This window comes from Perissodus microlepis, chromosome 7, assembly GCF_051167445.1.
Source record: "Perissodus microlepis isolate ML-2025 ecotype Zambia chromosome 7, ASM5116744v1, whole genome shotgun sequence".
Taxonomy (NCBI): domain Eukaryota; kingdom Metazoa; phylum Chordata; class Actinopteri; order Cichliformes; family Cichlidae; genus Perissodus; species Perissodus microlepis.
Genome location: NC_140467.1, coordinates 30056518 through 30078712, shown reverse-complemented (window position 1 = coordinate 30078712; position 22195 = coordinate 30056518). Strand labels below are relative to the sequence as shown.

Genomic DNA, 22195 nt, shown 5'->3' with positions numbered 1-22195 from the left:
TCAGTTGAGCGGCTGTGATGAGCTGATGATGCTGCAAGAGTATCACAACAGACACGCACACACAGCCAGCTCAGCTCTCAGGAGATTCAGTCTCATTGTTGTATCGGGCAAAATAATGAACCTAAAAGTAATTCTGCTTTCTGACAGACTCAGCAGAAGATGCAGAAGATGAGTTTCTGTTACCGTTGATGCTGCTCCTGTCAATCGGGTTGGTGTCAGGCGGCCAGTAGGCGTGTTCTCCTCCTCGACCTGAAAGGCGAGAAAGAAGGAGTATCACTAAGGAAAAGGGATAAATGAAGAGAAAATGGGCTCAGAGTAATTTTGTGGATGGAACACCTGAATCTGACAGAGAGATTGCTCCCTTCTTAGGAAATAAATTGCCGTCTTAAGGCACATGTCATGTTGTACATGTGCTCTCTGTGTATGTGTGTGTGCAGTTTCTCCTAAGAGTGCATTTAGACCAAATCCTCAGGTTTTATCCACCCACCTGGATCCTGACACTGGATTGGATGTTTAGAATGGTTTCCATAGTAACGAAATACAGACAAATTGGAGATGGTTATTGAAGTGGTTCACAGCTGGATCATCAAAATGGCAAAGCCAGCAGCTTTAAATCACCCACTTAAACTTGATTTGAAGAGGTTTAGATTTTTGTTTTTGTTTTGTTTCTTTGTCTTTCAGAAGGTCCGTGTGTGTGTGTTCTTATTACTTTTGTGCTAACATGACAGATATTCTGAAATTGAGTTTAATTAACTAACACAAAGTAGATTTATACCTGAAGCCATTTTGTATTATAAACTTTTTGCTTTCTGGGTAAATAATGATGCTGCTATCTATGCTTGCCAGTTTACACTCTGAAACCTGGATTTATGCCCATTGCAGTTGGTGTTATGAAGGAGTGGCTTGAGAGCTGTTCTGCTGGATTGTTTATTACCTACATATATTCATTAAGACCACGGCAAAAGTTATGGAAAGATATAAATACATTTTTTAACGGGCGGCTTGGTCCAGCTTAGAAGTAGTTAAGGTTCCAGGTACACAGACCAGTTGACTCGTCAGTGGTAATCACCCTTCACTAGGGATGTGTAAATATGTATTTCTCGACCAGCTGGTGAGTGTTTGCTTGCTCTTCCTGTATACGACTTGGTCACAAAGAGGTATACACAGCTTGAAAAGCTCCTTGTGATTGTTTTGGTTGCTATCCAGACTTCTCTGCAATCATTTATCAAGTACTCACAAAGCAACAGTGAACCTGTGAAGAGTGTGACGCAAATGTAAAATGTTGACCTTTAAGTTCTTCAATTCTGGTTTGTGTCACTATTTTTTTAAAGTTGCACTTCCGGTGAGTATCTGCAGACAATTTGGAGTCTTTCATTGAAACTAAAGGTAACCAAGGCAATCTGCAAATGACCAAAGCAATTGCAAGGAGGTTCGGATGGTGCCAAGGGGTTGCCATTGTTAAAAAAATGACAGATATTTCTCAAGAAATTCCTTCTGAAAAATTTGAACAGGACACCATCTACTCTTGAGAGCTGTGTGAATAAGTCCTGACTTTTGGAGTCATTCCAGATCTGGATCGAGGAATTTTTGGAATGATTATTTACCACTTCAATGTAGAACAAAATTCAAAAGACAATACTTGTCTTCACAAATATGCAGATAATTAAAAAACAATTAACTGGGAGACACTGTCATAGCCAGTGAGACCAAGTTCTCGCAATCTGGGATCCTTCTGAATTCGGGGAATCATGCATCTCAAATAACTGCATCAAACAACCTATCAAATCCACAAAAACGAGAGAATGTAACCTTCACTGGCTGATGCACTAAAAACTTCAGAAACAGCCAGCTAAAGATAGTTTATTGAGTTTCTGCCTCAAAGTTAAATAAATGTAGATGGTAATCCTGAACCCAGTCTTCTATATGCAATAGTATTCACATTCTGAACTGCTTAGATAGAATCGAGACTTTAATTATGTGTAAGTTAGTGACAAAGATAATCTAACAGCATTTTATTTGTGTTTGGACACAGTCAGTTTCTCTGTTTATCAGTTACAAAGCCAATCCAGTCAGCTAAGTTTCACTAATGATGGCAGAGCAATGCAGGCGCACAGCTCATGTGCTTATATCATCCAATTCTTTGTCTTATTTTTGTGTTGTTCTTCATATTATTATACTACATTGTGGGGAAAAATATTTCAAAGACTAATTTGTCAAATAATCAACTGTTGTTTGAATATCTAGTAAAGGCTGAGCCAACAGGAACTTTTTAGTGTTGATGCCAATACTGATATTGACATACTGGCAGGCATTTCATGCCTTTCTATAGTTACCTGGCTATTTCCTGGCAATCAGAGTAGGGCTCAACCCTAGCATTATTAACACTTGGCACTAATCTACTGTGCTCACTTGAAAACATTGACCACAGACATGATAAACAGACATTTTAGTATTCAGTTCAGTCTTTACCTTGCAAGCATTGTATAAGCAGACATTAATAATTTTAATTTTCTAATTAGATTTAATTTTTATGTTGACTTTTTGTTTTAATTCAGTTCAGTTTCAGTTAGTGTCCAGAGTGAATTTCAGTTTAGGTTTATTGTTTGAAAATGTTTCAGTGTTGGATTTAGTTTTTTTTCTTTACAAAATTAATTAAAAAAATACAAATGTGTTTGACAGATATTTCCTCTGTATTTTAGTTTTATTGTGTCTGTTTTCCAAGTTCACTAAATAGTTTCAATTACTTTATTTTTTATGAAGTCCAGTTTTTATTTTTTACCTTAGTTTACTAAAATGTTTTGTTAATTTCAATTAACTATACTTAAAATAACCTTAAACATTAACCACCACAGCACAGGATGGTTGATTAGCATGATGCACTGGGCAATACAAATGGTATTCTGTGCATTCTGAGCTGCAGCAGTTTTAAAATCTCCAGTTACACCCCTATCAGTAATGTAATGAGAAGTCAGTGCTGGCATTTTGTGTACTGTTCCACAGAGTAGTTGGTATGTATAGACAAGGCCACAGATAATTATTTAAAATGAAAAAAACCTCCTGTCCTATCTGTGTTGCCGATGCTTGAGTCAGAAAATTTAAGATATTTTTGCTGAGGTAAGATATTTTTTATTCATAAAGTAAGAGTGTGGTTTCTTTTCGGTATATAATTTTAGGTGTTGCTCCAAAGTGGATCTGGATGGAAGAAGTTGACTTAACAGTACATTTATATGGGTTGCTTTTATAGTTTGCCTCATTTGCATGACCACTATATTGGTGAAAAACTTTTCTGAATAGTCATTTTTGTGTTTTTCCCTAGTTTACAAAGCAGCAGGCGAGGCCAATATGTGAATGCAGAGCACTGAAGGAAAAACTTTAAAGAGGAAGTAGATCATCACACGGGCTGCCAGAGAAGACAGACTGGAAACTGATGAAAGAGATTTTCAAAACCTCAGCACTGTCGCTCCCATCAGGAAACTGAAGCTACAGACCCCCATATCTCAAATTCACTTAAAGTCACATTTTAAAAGCTGATTTCTTTCTCATGTACCATCGGGCAGCAGCAGCTGGGCTCACTTTCAGTTTGTTGAAATATAAAAATGTTGGAATTGTTTGTGTTTTTCAATCTACCCAACCCAGTTTTCATTAAAGTAGGATTTTGAAATCTTTAATCAATTCTTTTTCTTCAGTCTGCCAGTGCGAGTGCATTTATGGCTGTGTGTGAGTGAAAGCGTGTAAATGTGTTTACAGAGCATAAGGTCCACAGAAACAGGGCCAGGCATCAATCTTCCCTCCTCCCCTGACAACACCTCTGATTTATATGGAGAGGGACCACAGAGTGTACATGTGCACATACCACATACACACAACTGTCAGTGACAAACAGCACCATTTAACACCCTGACACATGAGCTAAGTCCCAATGCCTAAAGCGCTTCGCTGCACTTAAGTCCAGATGCACTAAAAATTCCCAGGACAAAGAGGGTCTGAGGTCCGTTCTGTTTCTGTTACACTGAACTAAGTACTGGAAATCTGGTGAAAGTCAGACTGGAGGACAGCCCAGTCCATTAACCTACATCAGTTTATGGGCAACCCATCTAGGGTTAAGGATTTGTGTTTAACCACATACTAAACAGGCAAATATTCATAAACTAGAAGATTTTACCTTTTAAATAATAGCTCACACAATTTGGCATTTTGTTAAAATCTTTTCTAGTTCTAGCTGGAGAAAAATTCTGTAGAAAAGATACAGGGATACACAGAAGGTTCATGGATATACGAAGGAGGATATGTAGATGTGACACAGGAGGATACCATGTGTGGGTGAGGTGGAGGCAGGGGCCACCCCTAACAGGAGAAGCCGAAAGAAGGTTTAAGAACAACTGGGGACAATTCTATAAAAAGGGGTGAATGTTGACCAAACCTAAAACCATATGGATGTTATGTTAAGACATTAAACATGAACCTGGCTAATCTAGCAAACATGGTTTCAACCAACTAAAAATATGCTCTCAGTCATCTAACAGTGGGTTGGCAACAACAGGTTATATGCAAAGAGCCAAATATTTGCATATAACCTGTTTTTGACTGAATGAAGTATTTTTATATGAGCTGTGAAATGAAGAAAAATCAAATTAAACAAACTTTTCAATGAACATGAACAATGAATATAGACTACTTCATATCGAGTCTCAAAGCAGCAAGCTGTTAAAGCAGTAAATCCGAGCTCACACTCAGTGGTGGTTTATCTGTTCAGAAGTGCAAAAGTGATGCCGTTCTTTTTATCTATAACAACACACCATGGGAGCTCAGTCCTCGAAAACGGTGAACTGCCCTCTTCAGGTAAAGACAAACTCAAGAACCTCAAACTGGAGACCTCAGCCTTCATTTAATCCAATCATTTGAATGATGTGACTCAGTGGACATAGTTTCTGTTCCAATGGTGTAAAGAGTGTATGGATGCCTACATGATGCCACATCTTTCTACAGAAGAGATTTAGGGCAACTGGGAAAAAAATGTGGGCACGTCTTTTTTTTCCCTTCTTTTCCAGAATTCTGAGAAAAATTAAGATTTCTGAGAAAAAAGTCTGACTTTTTTTTCAGAATTCTGACTTTAAGAATTCTGGAGGTGGACCCCTGCCTGGTCGCTTGGATCTCCGACTACCTCACCGACAGGCCACAGTACGTCAGGCTGAAGGACATCACGTCTGACACTGTGGTCAGCAGCACAGGAGCACCACAGGGAACTGTGCTTTCCCCTCTTCTCTTCACCCTGTACACCTCTGACTTCTGCTACAACTCTGAATTATGCCACATTCAGAAGTTTGCAGACGACACAGCCATCATGGGGTGTATCTGGGATGATCAGGAAGAGGAGTACAGAAGTCTGGTGAGGAACTTTGTCGCATGGAGTCACACAAACCACCTGCAACTCAACACCTCAAAGACTAAGGAACTGGTTGTGGACTTTGGGAGGTCCAGAGAAGGTCCACTGCCGGTTCAGGTAGAGGGGGAGGAGGTGGAGGTGGTCAACAAGTACAAGTACCTCGGGCTGTGGGTGGACAACAAACTGGACTGGTCATGCAACACAGAGCACCTGTATAAAAAAGCCCAAAGCCGACTGTACTTCCTCAGGAGGCTGAGGTCTTTTAACATCTGCAGGAAGCTCCTGAGGATGTTTTACCAGTCGGTGGTTGCTGGAGTACTTTTCTATGCTGTGGTGTGCTGGGGGAGCAGCACAGCAAAGAAGGACTCATCCAGGCTGGAGAAACTGATCAGGAAGGCTGGCTCTGTGGTCGGCATGAAGCTGGACACTCTGGTGACAGTGGCAGAGAAAAGGACACTAAAGAAACTGCTGGACATTATGGACAATGCTGGGCATCCTCTGCACACGGCCATAAACAACCAGAAGAGCCTGTTCAGTGACAGGTTGCTTCTCCCCAAGACAAGAACCAACAGACTTAAAAACTCCTTTGTCCCACACGCCATCAGACTGTTTAACTCCTCTCTGGAGGGGAGAGGGAGGGGAAACAGGAGGACAAAGGAGGGGGGAACAACTAAGCTGTAGTGCCTCTTCACCTCACTGTGAAATTACCTTTTGTGCAATACTTTTTGTTAATAGTCAACGGTGCAATAGACTCCATACTTGAAATGTGCAATCCACTTGTATTTTTATTTTTATTTTATTCCTATTTATTCTATTTATCCCCTTTGTATATTTATATCTATATATGTCTTTGTATTTATATATGTGTGTGTGTATATATATATATCTATATATGTCTTTGTATTTATATATGTGTGTGTGTATATATATATATATATATATGTGTATATATATATATGTGTATATATATATATATATATATATATATATGTGTATATATATATATATATATATATATATATATATATATATATATATATATATATATATATATATATATATATATATATATATATATATATATATATATATATATATATGTATATATATGTATATATATATATATATATATATATATATATGTATATATATATATATATATATATAAATAAAATATTCTGTAACTCTATAACTTCTGTCGGTGCTGTGCTTATTTGGAACTGAATTTCCCAGAGGAACCCACCCGAGGGATTAATAAAGTTTTATCTTATCTTATCTTATCTCCTCTTCCGTATCTTTCTGCAAATCACTGAAATAACCAATCAAATATGAGTGTGCTTACTTTTGTAGTTAATTATTATGTTTAACAAATGACTATTGTGATAAAGACTGAAGTCAGTGTCATTGTGAGAAATGTCTAAAAATTTTAAACCTTTTCTTTAGTACAACATTAGCCACTTCTGAAAGAATATTTGTATTTTACGTTAACAGATGACTGTTTCCAGTCTTCATGTCCTCATGGAGGAACTAGGTGTTTGGTGTGTGCTTTTTTTTCTTTCTCTCTTTTTTGTGCACTATATCCAATGTTTCTCCTCTGCACACGTCCAAACCAATACCTGTAGAAGTCATTGGTCCAAACCAGCTCAACCATGTTTCGAACTTTGTCTCCAAAATGTTCAACCTGAGCTGCCTCTCTAAAGGTCTCATTTCCTATCCTGTCTATTCTGGTCACTTGCAGTTAAAGTCTTAGCATCTTCAACTCTGACACCTTCAGCCTCCTCCTCCTGTTAGGAGGAAAAGATGATACCTGCTACATGACATTCATTTTTATCCACACCACCCTGTCTGCATCCTCTTCTTCACCTCTCATGTGCATTGTCCACCTTCACTACCACTGCTTCTTGCACTTAACACTATTACACCTGTCTCCCTGTAATTCACCTACGTGTATTCTGTCTTACTTCTACTGACTTTCATTCCTCTTTTTTCCAGAGTATACCTCCACCTCTTCAGGCTCGCTTCCAGCTGCTCCCTACTTTCAATACCTCATGGTTCACAGAGGTTTATCTGTCAGCATCACCATAACAAACAAGAAAGGACTCAGAGAAGATCCTTAAGATAATCCTACCCTCACTTTGAACCTATCTGTCACTACACCACACCTCACCACTGTGTCGCTGTCCTTGTACATGTCCTGTATCACCTTCAAATGCTTCTCTGTCTTTCCTGACTTCCTCATGCAGTTCCTCTCTTGGCACCCTATCATCTGCGTTCTCCAAATCCTCAAAAGACACAGTGCAACCTCATCAGACCTTCTCTACATCTTCCACAAGCATGAAGTCGTATGTCTTCATCACCTCACTACTTAACCAAGCTTCAACAGTTCTTTCTCATAGCTTTAAGTTATGAGTCATCAAATTTATCCCTCTGTAGTTACTACAGCTCTGAACATCACCCATGTTCTTCATAATCAGTACCAGTACACCTTTTTCTCCATTCCTCAGACATCTTGTCAGTCTCTAGTATTGTGCTAAAGAATATGTTTAGCTAATATGTTTAGATATGACCACAGCTCTATAACTGCACAGGTATGCCATCTGCACCAACCAAGATTTTCCACTCTTCATCCTCATAGCTGCCCTCACTTTCTCCTTACTATTACGCTACACTTCATGATTCAGTAATGGTCCTTCATCTGTCCTCTTTCATTTTCTTTGTCCGCTCCTCAAAGTACTCCTTCCATCCCAACACACTTTCTTCACTGATCATTTGACAATGGGACTTGACTGACCACAGTGGCTATCTTTGTTTCTGAGAATCTGTTTCAGACTGATACCAACATTCATTACAAATAAAATCCAACATAAAGGAATGCTCTCCAGGCTGCAGTGAGATAACAAAGTTTAGTGTTGAAAATAAAAGTTTTGCACATTCATTAACACCGTGTGCTCTTCTGCTTATGAATAGAAACCTGTGAACAGTGCATTAATTATGCCTGAGTTAATTTGATGAACTTAAATGTAGTAAACACATCTTTCCCATCACCTCTCATATGTCTGGATTAATAATTATAAAAGCTCCCCTCTCTCCTGCTTTTACTTTGCTCTCAGAAGAAAAATTATTCTTGCAATACAATTAGTAAACACTTTCCTTCAGCTTAATGAGATGGGGTTGTTTGATTACAGTGAAAAAATCATTCTGACAGGAAGAAAATTGGGTAAATTTCTCTTTTTACATTTGTCTTCTCAGTCATTTTGTCTGTTTTTTGGTAAGTGATTTGTCAACACGGGTCTTAGGATGCTGGGATCTCCCTTCAAGAAGAACAGGAGGCAGAGACACTGCCTCAGTTGAACGGAAGAGTTGCTTGCAGTTGGAAAATAAAGTTTTCTTGTTTGGTATTTGGTTGCCATCAACACAAACAGGAGCTGAAGCAATACTGCCCGGAGACAACTTTAAAGTGCCTGATTACTGGCACTTAAATTTACATAATTTACAAAAATTTGGCACTTGGCAGAGATAGACCCCATTCATTTGAATGCAAAGACATGATACACATACTTAAATTTTTCGATGATATCTCATGCATAAAAAAATCTCCAGCCCAGATTCTGTGATGTGTGAAGTCTTCTCAGAATTAGTAACATCCTATCTCTTAGTGATGCTGATGAGCTCATCCATGAGCAAACAACAAAACATTAAAAGTCCTTAATTTAGTGTTAAATGCAGAACTTAAAGTCCTCCTAACATACAAAGCACTCAACGATCAAACCCTATCATACTTTAACGACCTTATAGTATCACATTAGCATTTTGCACTCAGACTGCATGCTGACTCGAGGTTTTTAAAGTTTCCAGAAACAGAAATGGAAGCAGTGCTTTGAGATATCAGCTTTACTTGCATACATACTTGATGCTCTTGAGTGTTGCTCAGTTTATCTTTACAAAGTGTATTTCAAAGCAGCAACCTCCCACATTTTAACATAAAGCCAACAAAGAATGCCAAAAACAGCAGTTCCACTAGTGACCACTTGGCGCTGACTCTAAAAGTAAGTCAGTCCACAAAGACTCCCATGTTAAAATGACCATCAAGAGAAATCAACATGCTTACAGCAGCTCTTTGAACTCTACAAATATCTTACTCCTTCATAACAACAGCAAGTGATTTTTTTTCACTGAACTGATTTTTCAGTTCACTGAACTGGACTTTCTCAGCCGTGTTTGTGCTGTTTGTGCCCTTTTGGAGCCTCTTTAGTGGAATCATTTGACAAATAATAAGGGTTGCTCTGCAGTTAATTACATTAACAGACTGTCCAAGAAATCTGTACTTTAGTTTTGGTGAGTACATTAATAGAATTTTATTGGCCTGTTCCTCATTAACTCTCATATTTCTTTTTGTGTACCAGTACAGTTTATGAATACTACGCTTGTTTGCATTATTAACAGTCTACTATCTTGTTCAAATATCTATAGTCTATAACTGAGTACTTTCTGCATACTTTTTCAGTTGGGGCGTCTGTTTTTTGGACTTCCCTCCCTGAGCAGCTCAGATTGGCTCCTTCTCGTCTTTTAAATCCCTCTTACAGACAGATTTCTATAAGCTGACCTTTTCCGTGCCTCCACTTTGAGTTTCGTTCTGTTCTTTATCATCGTCTTTTCCAAGTAATCATTTCTATTATTTCATATTTAGTTTTAATTTACCTGTTTTCCATTTTTAATTATCTTCATTCCTCACTTTTAATCTCTTAGTGCTGCTATTACCTCCCTGCCTAATGTTATTTCACCTTCATATTATTAAATGCATTATCATTGTTTTTTCCCTGTCTTGTCTTCGAAGCACCTTATTACTTTGTTTTAAAAGGTGTTATGTAAATAAGTTTATTATTTATTATTCTTTGCTAGTTTCACTGTATAAATACACAGTCACGCTGAAACAAAAACCCAGGAAAATGTTAACATTGATACTTAAAAGTACAAAGGGTGGAAACCAGTGAGTGATATCACAACGGCTACATGCATGTACAGTCTGAGCCTCATCCTGAAAAGCTTATGAAGTGTCTGTCAGTGTAGAGTTTGTGTGTTCAGCTCTATATCTTTGAAGTCTGTGAATCGGGTTTTCAGTTCAACTGAATGTCATGCCACAATTTCAGGAGTATGTAACATTTTACAACTTGTTGCAAAGGCAGACAAATAAAACTTAAATAAACTTGTGAGAGATGAAGATTAATCGTATTCAAAACATGATCTGAAGATCAAATAACACGAGTATAGTTTTGAGATTGAACTCAAAATAAAAAATATCTGCTTAGATGAAAGTTAAAATGACTGTTTACTGGAGATTGAGGATGATTCAGACCTTCAGACATGATTTGCCTTGAAGTCAGACAGTCTGATGAGAAACCACTTTGAAGATGAAAAAAGCCTACCTTGATCGTTGGCCATCTTGTCTGGATGCTCCACTGAAAAAGCAACAGAGAGTGTGAGCTAATTTATAAAATATGAAACAAAGGAATACATTTACAGGTAAAGCAGGAACGGATGTTCAGTCACACACACTCGGACATACCTTTGGCTGTCCTGAAGTGGATGGCCTCGGATAGAGGGCCGACTCCTTTGGCATTTTTGGCTTGAATCCTGAAGTAGTAAACAGTGTCGAGGTTCAGATCCACAACCTGGTGGGTTAGTCGGTCGCCACTAATTGCCTCCATCACCCAGTCGTCTATCGGCATGTTCTTATCCAGAGTGTAATACAGAATGTAACCTGTCAAACGAGTTGTAATTATATGAGTAATAATACGTATTTTTTTTAAAATAGTCATCTTTTTAACCTATTAACATCTACTGGTGAACCACTTGGGTAGTTAGAGTTAGGTTACATTTTAGTTAAATGCTAAAAAAAAACATAGTTTGAGAAGATAGAAAGGTGTTATATAAAATCAAGCCTTTTGCATACGAAACAGTTCTTCTGTTATAATAGGCGGACGTGATCTGAACTGTAACTGGACCCAGGTCGACGGGACTAGAGGAATTTTTTTTTACAAGTGCGTCACTGAAAGGTGATGCAAAATATGAATAATTATAGTGAAAAACCTGAGAACTACGATCTGATACCCAGAATGTTTGGGTACATGCCATTTAGAAGCAAATGTTAAAAACATTTAGGAAAAAACAAAACATTTAGGATGTAAAACAGAAACAAGTAGAGGGTTTAAAAATATGCGATCTGTGTGTCTGAGAGTAAGTCTGTGTTGTGCTGTTATGCCCGCAGGGAGCGTTTGATTCGTCCTCGGGGACGCTGCAGGAACAGCGGAGCTCGTTAAAACAGACGGGTTTACAGCAGAGCTGATCGGCTGATATTGTGTTAGGTGTGTGCGTTTGGATACACAAAGCAGCTGGGTTCATGTAGTCCTGAAGAGTGTGTTGATGTTTTCGATCTACTTTCAGACTAAATGATAAACCTTAAGCTGAAAAAATCATCAGAAACTTAACCCTCTCTTCAACTCTAATCAACAGTATGTGTTATTACAGAAAACTACAGCGGTACACCTGTGTGTTTATGTGCAAAGACTCACCTGTGATTCGCCCATTGGCCTCCATAGGTGGTTGCCAGCTGATCAAAATGGCACGGGGTCGTCCTTCACGGCTTATAACTGTTAAATCTTTGGGGGCGGAGCTAGGAGCTGTCAACAAAACAGAAGCAGTTTGAGAGGTTACAGTGTCTTTGGCTACAGTGGCTACAACACAAATGAAACTGGGCATAGACAATCTGGGAGGCAGTTTTAAATGGAACAGATATCACTTCATGATTTCTTTGTTACACACTCCACATTTCTTACTTACATGTGACAACCAAACCCTGCTCAAATGTAGAGTGTCACAGGAAAGACACGCAGAACCTTTACATGTTGAACTTTTAGGTCCCTGGCTCTCTAGAAGAGCTTTTTGGCAAGAGAAGGCATTTGCAGTTTACTGGTGAGTATATTAAAGTTATTAATGTAGTGTAGTCGGTTCATAGTGTCACATGATGTGAATTTATTCTCTGAATATAATAAAAATACAGTAAATTCATGACAATTTTCACCCCAACCTGTCACAGCAGATGGCTCCCCCTCCCTGAGCCTGGTTCTGACGGAGGTTTCTTCCTGTTAAAGGGAGTTTTTCCCTTCTCACTGTCACCAAGTACTTGGTCTTAAGAGGTCCTGTAACTGGTGGAGTTTTCTCTCTATTATTGTAGGGTCTGTACTTTACAATCTCAAGTCTCTAGAGGTGGCTGTTGTTGTTAAGTGACGCTATATTAATTGAACTGAATTCATTAGTTTGCTGAATAAATGGGTAAATATTAAAACATTTTATTTCCTTTCAGACTTATTTTGTCCATTAGTCCAAAAGCCTATTGAAAAATACAACTGAATTATTGTTGAGAGAATCAATTGGAGTAGAGCAGGGCGATATGAACAAAAATATTATCACGATATACATTTGAAAATTTGCGATAACGATATAACTGACGATACAGTTCACACTAGACAAAATACTTTACAACTCCACAACTTTATTAGTGCATTAAAGTTATATAAAAAGTTAACAGTGTAAATGCAAATTCCTTGCTGACAGTTTAACCAAAAAGCATTTCCAGTGGAAACTGGCCGACATATCCTCAGCATAACCATGTATAACATCCACAAAACTTAAAAAGAGGTTATACACACACAATACGGTAATATTATGTTGAAGCACAGTACGTATCACTCCGCGAGGCTCCTCCTACGATAGCCGCAATGCTCCGACAATCCATCAAACAGCGCGTGTTCGTAGCTTAGCAAAGTCATACTAAAACATTTGACAGATTTTCGAGCGCCGTGTACGACATAAAATCGTTTCGAGGTCAGTAAACACAGCCAGAATTTATACGTAAGGCACACGGGATTATAAGAGGCACTGTCGATTTTCAGAAAAATCAAAGGATTGATTTTAAGTGTGCCGTATTTAACAAAAAACACGGTAATAACAACGGCCCGCTAGCATGCTCTACCAAAAATAGTGCTTTGTTGTGTATCTGACGGATGAAAGCTAAACCAGTTCCACACCACTGAAGTTGCAGCATATTTACAAACTAATTCTGGTTCATCCGTTTCATTCAATGATCCGCTTTCGCCCTTCTCATTCTCCGCCATGCTTTTTCCACCATGTGCGTATGAAAACAAAGGCACTGCACATGTGCGTTTTACCCATATTCTATCACGACATTTCATTTTCTTATCGTTGCCCAACATTATACCGGTATTACCGTGAACGATATGATATGGCCCAGCCCTATGCAGGAGTTCTTCAAAGAATTTCCCTTTCCTAGCTGTTGTTTAATAATGTAAACTTGTTACTTTGGACATTTGATTGGCACTTTATCTATTTGTATACTTGGTTGTTAAATGGATGGTTGGATCAGACAGTCATGCTGGATCAGACAGACACATACAGACGGCTTTTCCCTTTCACTGTTTAGTCTAAACATTTGCACAACGTCTGTCTGTGTGGGAAGTTCCAGAGTGGACAATAATCTATAATGAGCTCAGTTCAGCTGCTCTTTGGCTTTGTTGTGACTTTCTGCTGTGTTTGAACTTGAGGAAATTGTACAGAAGGTAATTTTCAACACTTTCCTGAACTGCCCTTTTGTGTTGCTTCTGTTGTGAAAATGTCAAGCGCTCGGCCTCACAAGAAAGACTCTGGCTTGTTGTCCTCCTCCAACCATCACCATGGAAACTAAGTGGCAGCCTATCAGATCTGTAGTGTGTGATGGCTGCGGGTGCTTCCTGAGTTACAGATGTGATTAAAGACGAGTTTTTAAGTTTCACACCAGGAAAGGACTCAAAGCTTGCCCCCCAGAGCTGGCTAATGAAACTGCTTGTTAAATCTGACAAGACGAGCTGGAGGAAATTAGAAGTTCCTGCTGAGCCTGTTAGTGATGGTGACAACCTGTACTTATCATAAATATAGAGGAAAACCTTGAGAAAATACATTGTGAACACACCTGCTGGTTAAAGTAGTGGTTCCAGCACTCAAAGCAGATATAATTAAAACTATTTTCAATTTGTAGTCAATGATCCTGAATTGTTGACTATTGAAGATGATCACCATAATAAATGTCACCAAAATAACAATTTTAACTTAGAAACACAACAGGATTTAAATGTGACACCAAGGACTTCCAAATGACAGAGTTACTCTCAGACAATTATTGTCAGTGGGACCTGAAGGTCTTGAGCAGCTACACAGGTTGCTCAAGTGTTGTCACTGATATGATTTGAGTGCTGTTGGGTTGGAGGTGAATGATGCTTTTTTTTAAAAAAACAAACAAATTAAACCATCGAAGAATAAGAATATTAAGAGGATACTTCACAGGCCTTTGCAGGTAACAGATACAGCCTTCTTGTGTGGTTATTCTTTATGTTACATATTAAGGATTTAAAATCAATATTCTCATGAAAGCTTTCTTTAGGTTACAAGCATATTAACTAAAATTGTTAAAGCTAAAACCGAGTTAAAAAATACGCAATAGAAAATAACAGAAAATAATATGAATTTTGGATCATGGCTTTGTGATTGCAAATAGAAAGACCATCATTTTGGCTTTCATGGCATGCAGTTGTGACTCCTCACTCTCATTTAGAAATGAATGTTTAATCTACTGTTTTTATTTCTCAGTGTTTCCTTGCGAACAACTTAGGTTAAAAAGAACTGTCCAAAGACTCAAACTAGGTACAGTTCCCAGCCACAGGGCATCTGTCGGAAGAAGCTGGCCAAAACTAAAAGTGCAAAGAAAGTCAAAGAGGAACTTGAAACCAAACATCAGCCCTCCACCACTGCTGTGCTGCTATTGTTTTTCCCAGATGTAACGATATATGTTATGGCCAAAAATCTGCACTGTGGTCTGTACTGTCCTTTAAAGTCTGATATGTTGTTCCTAGATTTTTTGCAACTTCTCTGAGGACATCATGGTGTGACCTTGACTTTTTAGGGACATCCACACCTGGCAAAATGCTCCATCCCATCAACTGCCAGAACAATTTGACTACCACAACCTGACTGCTCCTTAACCTCTTAATTCTTATAGGTTAGGGACAACGGCGTACTTTGTTGAATTTTCTTTTTAACATGAATGTAGAGTCTCTTCTATTCTAAAATAATATAATCAGCATGAGTAATTTGTGCAAAAATGCTGAAGAAGAACACTAAAAACACACTCTGTATTTTGTTACCCTGTGTTTATACATGTGTAATAATAATAAAGTTGACTTTAATCCTATAATGTTAAAGGAAAAAGCAGCAGATTAACCATAGCAGTGCTTTAGGTAGTGAGGTTATTTATTTATTTGTTCAAAACTATGAGTAATTCTTGTGGGCAGACATACTTTGTGTTTTGTTATGTTTTGTTTTTTATTTTGAAGGATTTGGGTGGTATTTTAGATTATCAGCTCCCAGGGGAGGCTGCAGCACTGAAAGCACTGCAACACATCAAGATTTGTCAAAAGGCTAAATTCTTGTGTGGTACAGCAACCCAGCGAGCTGAGGAACATTATAAACCCTTGCTGGAATATTAGCTCAAAGCCATTTTGACTCTGCAGAGACCTCCATCACAACTAATCAAAAACAAGCTTCAGATTCCCAAAAATAATAGCTCATTAGAGAGAGAGAGGATTATTGTTGTTCTAAGGCAAAACTGTCCAGACCAAAAAATGCAGTCTAAGTAGCATACACCGTATGAAAGCTTAATCACCTATTCATTGCTCCACCAAGCAATCGATCACCCACATACATTTTTTATTGACAAAAATCAAGTTAATTTTGAAAATTAAAACAAAACACACTGAAAAGACAACTTTGCCAGATATCTCAGATTTAACTGAAATGTGAAAGGTAACTGGGTTCAATTCACTGAATAAATGCTTAGAAAAAGATGGTAATTTCTTTATGAACACAGGTTGCAGACTGTGCAGAAGTGCTCGGGAGATGATCCAGTATATAGTAGCATGATGCAAGCTAGGGTCATGCACACTGAGAGGCACAACCAAGTGCCTTTGAGTTCCAGACAGACAAGCAGCTGCTGGCTAACCAACCAGATAGGCTGATGGGCTGACAAGACTGCAGTTGTGACAGATGTGGCAATCCCAGCAGACAGAAAATTCAGGAAGATTCAATAATAGAATCAAATAAAATAAAATCCAACAATATCAGAGGTCACTGTCCAAAATAGTTCAATCCTAGGAACAAGACACTGTGGAGAAGCCTCAAAGTTTCTCATTTTGGTTATGTTCACATCCATCCATTACATTGAACTTTTACTAGTATGGCTGCATGGCATACTGAAATGGATGTAAGAGATGAAATATGAATGAATGAATATGAAACTATGCTTATGGCCTAGGAGAAGGCCAACTAACCCTACCCTTGAGTGGCTTGCTAATGACCCATTAGTTTCAAAGAGGTGGAAAAAAATGCATTTTTAAAGCAAAATCCTCTCAATGCTTTTTATATCATTTATTTCAGGCAACTCCATGTGAGGACCACATACATGAGATGGTGCTAATAACAGTAATGCAATTATGACACAAGGAGCAAGATCTTCAGGTTCATCAAGGTTCATCCCCTGGTGTCCAAGTGTATATAGCTTTTAAATACACCAATACCATTATGTGATACACTCTAATGTACAGAAATATTTCTCATATCTGCTTTCCTATTTTTCATAGTAAGACAGACACGTTATGAGCTGCAGTAAATGCAGTATTTACTTTGTTTTGCTTTTGAAAAAGTGGTCAGTATGTGTATTGTTGTGAAAATATGGTCAGTGTGTGCCTCCAGAGCCAGTGGATCACTGCAGGGACTGAGTGGGCTCAGTCCGTCTGCTCACTCTGAATGTCAATGTATTCCAACAGGCCCCAGGGAACCGGGGCCATAATGCCGTTCACGCTTAATTGGGTGACAAATCCGGCAAACATGATTGTAAACATCCTGAAAGGGATACCTTGACATTTTGATTTCAGTCTGCGGTTGGGTTTCATTGCTGCAGACGAGTTGTTGTGTTGTTGCGGGGGAGAGTGGAGTTTCTAGATGACTGTTCACTGAACCAAAACATCATTTCTATCCATAGTTAAACTTCTTATTAAAAGTAATTGCTGTTCAGGGAGGGGAAGAAAATAGAGTAATGCATCTCATTGTTTGGTGCACCCATGCTTCCTGAAGCTGCCCTTTTCCCTAAATGTTACTTTCAGTAGAAACTGAAGTTTCTGCACAATGAATGAATAAATGTCAGTCAAAGATTCACAATACATTCACGAAAAACAAATAAACAAATGATCCACCTCAAACCAGGATTTTCACAGTTCCCATTCACTGTTTGTGTAATCAGCAGTGCAATCTGGCATTATAGCTATTCATTTAAGGCAATAAGATATACAGTTGGCCGCTTTTCATTTACATTAAGTTGATTCAAATCAAGGACATCCAACAGTGCTCAGAGAAACAAAGCAACCTTTAATTTAAAGTCCCAGAAAATTATTTTCAAAATAATTTTTGATTTAAATCTAGTTCTGCACCCTGTTTCTTGATTTCTTAAAGTGCTTTGTGCCCCATGTATGTGAAAAGCACAATGTAAATAAATCTTCTACAGTAGCTTGAAACAAGTTGTGCAAATAAGGGCTAAAAGACTAATAAAATGCCTTTAGAATAAGTTCCAAGTTTACATAGGTAGTAGATACCTAATGATTGCACAGAAAAAAGGGAAGCTAAAAATATTTACATATTTGCATATTTGCATGCATGAGAAAATATTTGCTGTATAAACTTACTGCCTTTCTCCAATCTCCAGTAAGGTTCAGTTCAAAGTGAGCTCTACCAACCTTTCCCCTCTCATCCCACCAATAAGCAGCTTTCAGAAAGTGAGAAAGCATCTTCACAGAATGCAGATTTCTTGGTGTGGTAAAACTGTGGCCAAACTGTGCTCTGTCTCTATCTGGCACAGCTACAGTTTGTGCACTTGCAGTTGAATGTGAGGCACCTGTTGGTTGTCTGTGATGAGAATCGTTAGCGCTTCCCGGACTGCTATGTGGTTAAAGGGCCTGTTTGGGAGGTCTTGTGTTTGGGAAATAGGTTCAGAAACAGGTTCGGCTTAAAGTTAGAGTCAGACCTACTATCAGTGTTATGTTTATGAGATCCTAACAAAGGGCAGAAGCTGTGAGACTTACCTGCTTCATATGTCGTAGCATGCGCCGTCATACTCCAGGTGCTGGACTTGCGGCCTTTGGTGACCATAACAGCGAACTCGTACATGGTGTTTGGTTTGAGGCCAGTGACCGTGTGGCTGAGGGCCGTAGTGTCTGCAGACTGGACACATGACATTATTTGGAAGCTTAGATGGCTTTATGTTAAACTAAACAATACGAGAATAAAGCTGCTATTAAAAGATAAAATATACAGCAAATACAATCAACGGATAAAATTACAAAAAAATAAATAAATAAATAACATTTCTAACCCTAAACCCTATGCTGTGGGAGTGATCATGGTGGGGCGCCTGGATCAACACTGCCAGGGCCAATTTTTTGTCCTAGTCCAGCCATGAGGTCATTATTATTGAGGAGCTTAAAGGTTTAAGCATAGAAATATAATACAGTTATTTACAACTTTAGACTTTTATTAAAATTTGATAGTGTCTACTTCCCAAACTTTGATGTCTGATGACAGGGAAGAAGAAGCAAAGATGTTGTCACTTTCTCTTTGTCTACTCTTTATTAAGAACAATGGAGCCTGCCCTTGTATAGATTTCCTTTTTACAGTATTATGGGAGCACAGTTCAGATTATTTTTTCTAAGGTCTTTTTCACTCTTACAAGTTCTCAAGAGTTTGGTTTTCCAGGGAAACTCAGTAACCTAAAATCGAACAAGGATTTTTTTTTTTTATCTTGCTTTCAGACCACCATTAATGATACAACCCTTGTGTTTTTACTACTTCACTGGAACAGTGCTGCCTAAAATTTTAGGTTCTTTCTGCCAACTGAGAGATTTTTTTATGTCAATAGAAGCTTCAAAAGTGTAAAAAATTATTAATAAACTTTGGTTTGTAAGACGACTCCATTCTCCAAGAGGGGTGTGCATGATTATTCTTGGTGGTATTGAGCAGCAGCAACAGATGGGGCACTTGTAAAAATGTTAGTGAATGAATGAGATGGAGATGAAAGGTATGAACTTTAATTCCGGTAAGCTGATAAATGAACAGCAGCAGGAGGTGGAGATGCAGTTGTGAGTGCACATCCTGGAAAATACTGATAAGGTATATTTGAAATTAGGGTAAATAATAAATGTGTATACAACATCATTTCAATTTGTGACTACAGCGAGAAGAGAAAAAGTGGCTAAAGATGTAATTGTTTCATTGTTTTTGTAAATTACATGCAAGACTTGAATCGTATGAACTCCAGAGTCACGTCCTAAGCTGGGACAAACAAATCCAAACTCAAGCCCAAGTTAAGAAAAGTCCCATTATTAAAACTGAAATCCTTTCATTTCAAATATCTAACACAGCATCATTTGTCAGGTAAGGCTTTACATAATGAGTAGATGCTAAGGGAAGCAAAATGTCAAGATACTGTGAACTCCATGTTAAACCTCATGTCAAAATCTAAGTTTGGACCAACAAATTAAGTTATAAGACAAATCATGAGTAAAGAGAAGTCCCAGAATTTTGAATAATTAGGCAGGCATTATTTAAGAGGTAATGTAAATCTAGTAAATCTAGATCAATAGATGGTAAGTTAAGCACAATGTTAAGATTGTTGAAATAACCCTAATCCAAGACAAGTAAGTCTTGTCCAATCTGAACTATAAGGATCGACAGGTTCCAAGTGAAGAATACAAAAGTCAGATCCATGCAATCAAGTCTCATGACAAAGTTTTCTGTCAAATCCTCAAAATTATCTCTGATGACCACTGGCTCCTAAGTCAGGTCCTAAAGCCCCAAGTCAAACCCCCAATGGGGGGTATGGGGCAGCTAAGTATGCCCCATACAAATAGCTTTGAGCCTCACCATAACAGCTAAGTAATATACATTTTTTTAAGTTCTAAGTTAAACCCAAGCTTTAAAAAATTATGTAATCTGTTTTGTTTATTTTGCAGGATTAGTTTAAAATACATGTCTTGCTAAAAGCTTATTTTGATTTTTAGTGGAAGCCACTATTTATTTGCACTTCACAGAGACAAGATAATAATCCGTCTGAAATTGAGATACACACAAATCCAAAACAAATTATTTTCTTGGTCCTACTGTTGATTCAACATTACTATGTGATACTAAAGATATTGACAATTAGATCATTTGCTTTTTTTATAGTTTAGGTTTTAGACTTTAATTAATCACTTATTCGCTCCAATCAAAATCAAAGGTTTTATTTCACTTTCAAAATAAAAGTCTGAGGGTAAAAGTCCTCAAATGTAATGTCAACACCCAGAGCATGGACATGAGAGTCTGTGATTTACCTTGTACTTTCCACTGGTGGAGTAGCTTGTCTTCCATTTGACGGAGTAGTAACGAACTTCCGATGACTTCTGGTTCTTGGTCATAGAGTTGTCGGCCCAGGAGACACGGACTGAATCCGAGGACAGAGCCACAGCTTGGACCCCCACTGGGGGGATCATGGGAGTGCTGGTGTCTGGCATGGGAGTGGGGTATTTATCAAAGAGGTGGAAGAGGTCATCCTCAGATGGGTCAATGGGGTCTTTGGGGGGGTTAGCGGTAACCAAGGTGTTTGGGAACATTTAATGAAATCATACAAAGCAATGGAAGTGCAATAATGACGTTTATATATGGGAAACATATTGAAGACAAATATATAATTACATAAATAATAAATAGATAAGATGACATGCAAGTTTGGAAGAGACATGCAGCAGGCAGCCATGTTTGTTGGAGAGGAAAAGGAAGAATGGTGGATGAAGAAGTGAAAAAGAGGAGAAAAGGAGAGAAAAAAAGACAAAGATTAAGGAGACAAAGACAGATTAAAGACGTTATTCTAAACAGCAAGTGGATCCACAGACCCACAAAGGGGTGGGGCCTACAGGACAAACCCATTTTGGTGACCACAGTTACTATAATGGACAGAACCAATGGCCAGTGACACTTATTTTTTTAATTAAAGAAAGTGCGGAAAATCTGGCCTTATTAAAAGTATCTGTGTGAATGAAATCCAGCCATCCTGAGCCTTCTGCATATTTAAACAAATATAAACTCATTGATGTGGATCTGTGGTTCCAGAAAACCAGAGAGCTTACGCTACCTTCAGATGCTTTAAGATATCTTTCAGGAACATAAATTAAACACACTGTGTTTAAAAAATGTACCTGATTTTGATCAAATTTCTCCATTTTGTCAATCACTTATTTGTCATTAAATTACTGGGAATCTCTCCAAAATCAAGGAATCATTTGTGTGTGTGTGTGTGTTTGTCCTTTGCCTATGCGTACAACGAACAATCCCGTCTACATCAAACTTGGTAGGAACCCAGTTAAGTACATTGCTGAGTTTGAAGACATAATGGTCAGTGGTTTTAATGTAATTGCTAAAAAACATTTAATAGCACTTCCAGCTACCCACTTGTGATATGTTTCAGGGAACACTAGTGAATTCTAGTCATGGCATCATCACCACAACTAAACCTACAAGAACACTTCTCACAATATGCTACTCAATTCCTGGTGCTCCGAAGCAATGGACTACCGCAAGATTACATTTCAATTGGATTATTTTTAGCACTTCCATCAGTTAGCTGTG

At 38.1% G+C, this 22195-nt stretch overlaps 1 protein-coding gene across 4 annotated transcripts in view; it reads right to left on the bottom strand.

The window, feature by feature from the left end:
• dcc (DCC netrin 1 receptor) overlaps positions 1-22195 on the bottom strand; it is a 356620-nt gene that overhangs the window by 70952 nt on the left and 263473 nt on the right. For 3 of the 4 annotated variants that reach the window (XM_084934587.1, XM_084934589.1, XM_084934588.1), the window contains 6 exons: positions 20905-21143; positions 18619-18757; positions 11953-12060; positions 10947-11141; positions 10807-10839; positions 184-249 (listed from right to left, as the gene is read on the bottom strand). In XM_084934587.1, coding sequence (XP_084790713.1) covers positions 184-249; positions 10807-10839; positions 10947-11141; positions 11953-12060; positions 18619-18757; positions 20905-21143 — 780 coding nt within the window. The remainder of the gene's footprint in view (positions 1-183; positions 250-10806; positions 10840-10946; positions 11142-11952; positions 12061-18618; positions 18758-20904; positions 21144-22195) is intronic. The other variant, XM_084934590.1, reaches the window with a different exon arrangement.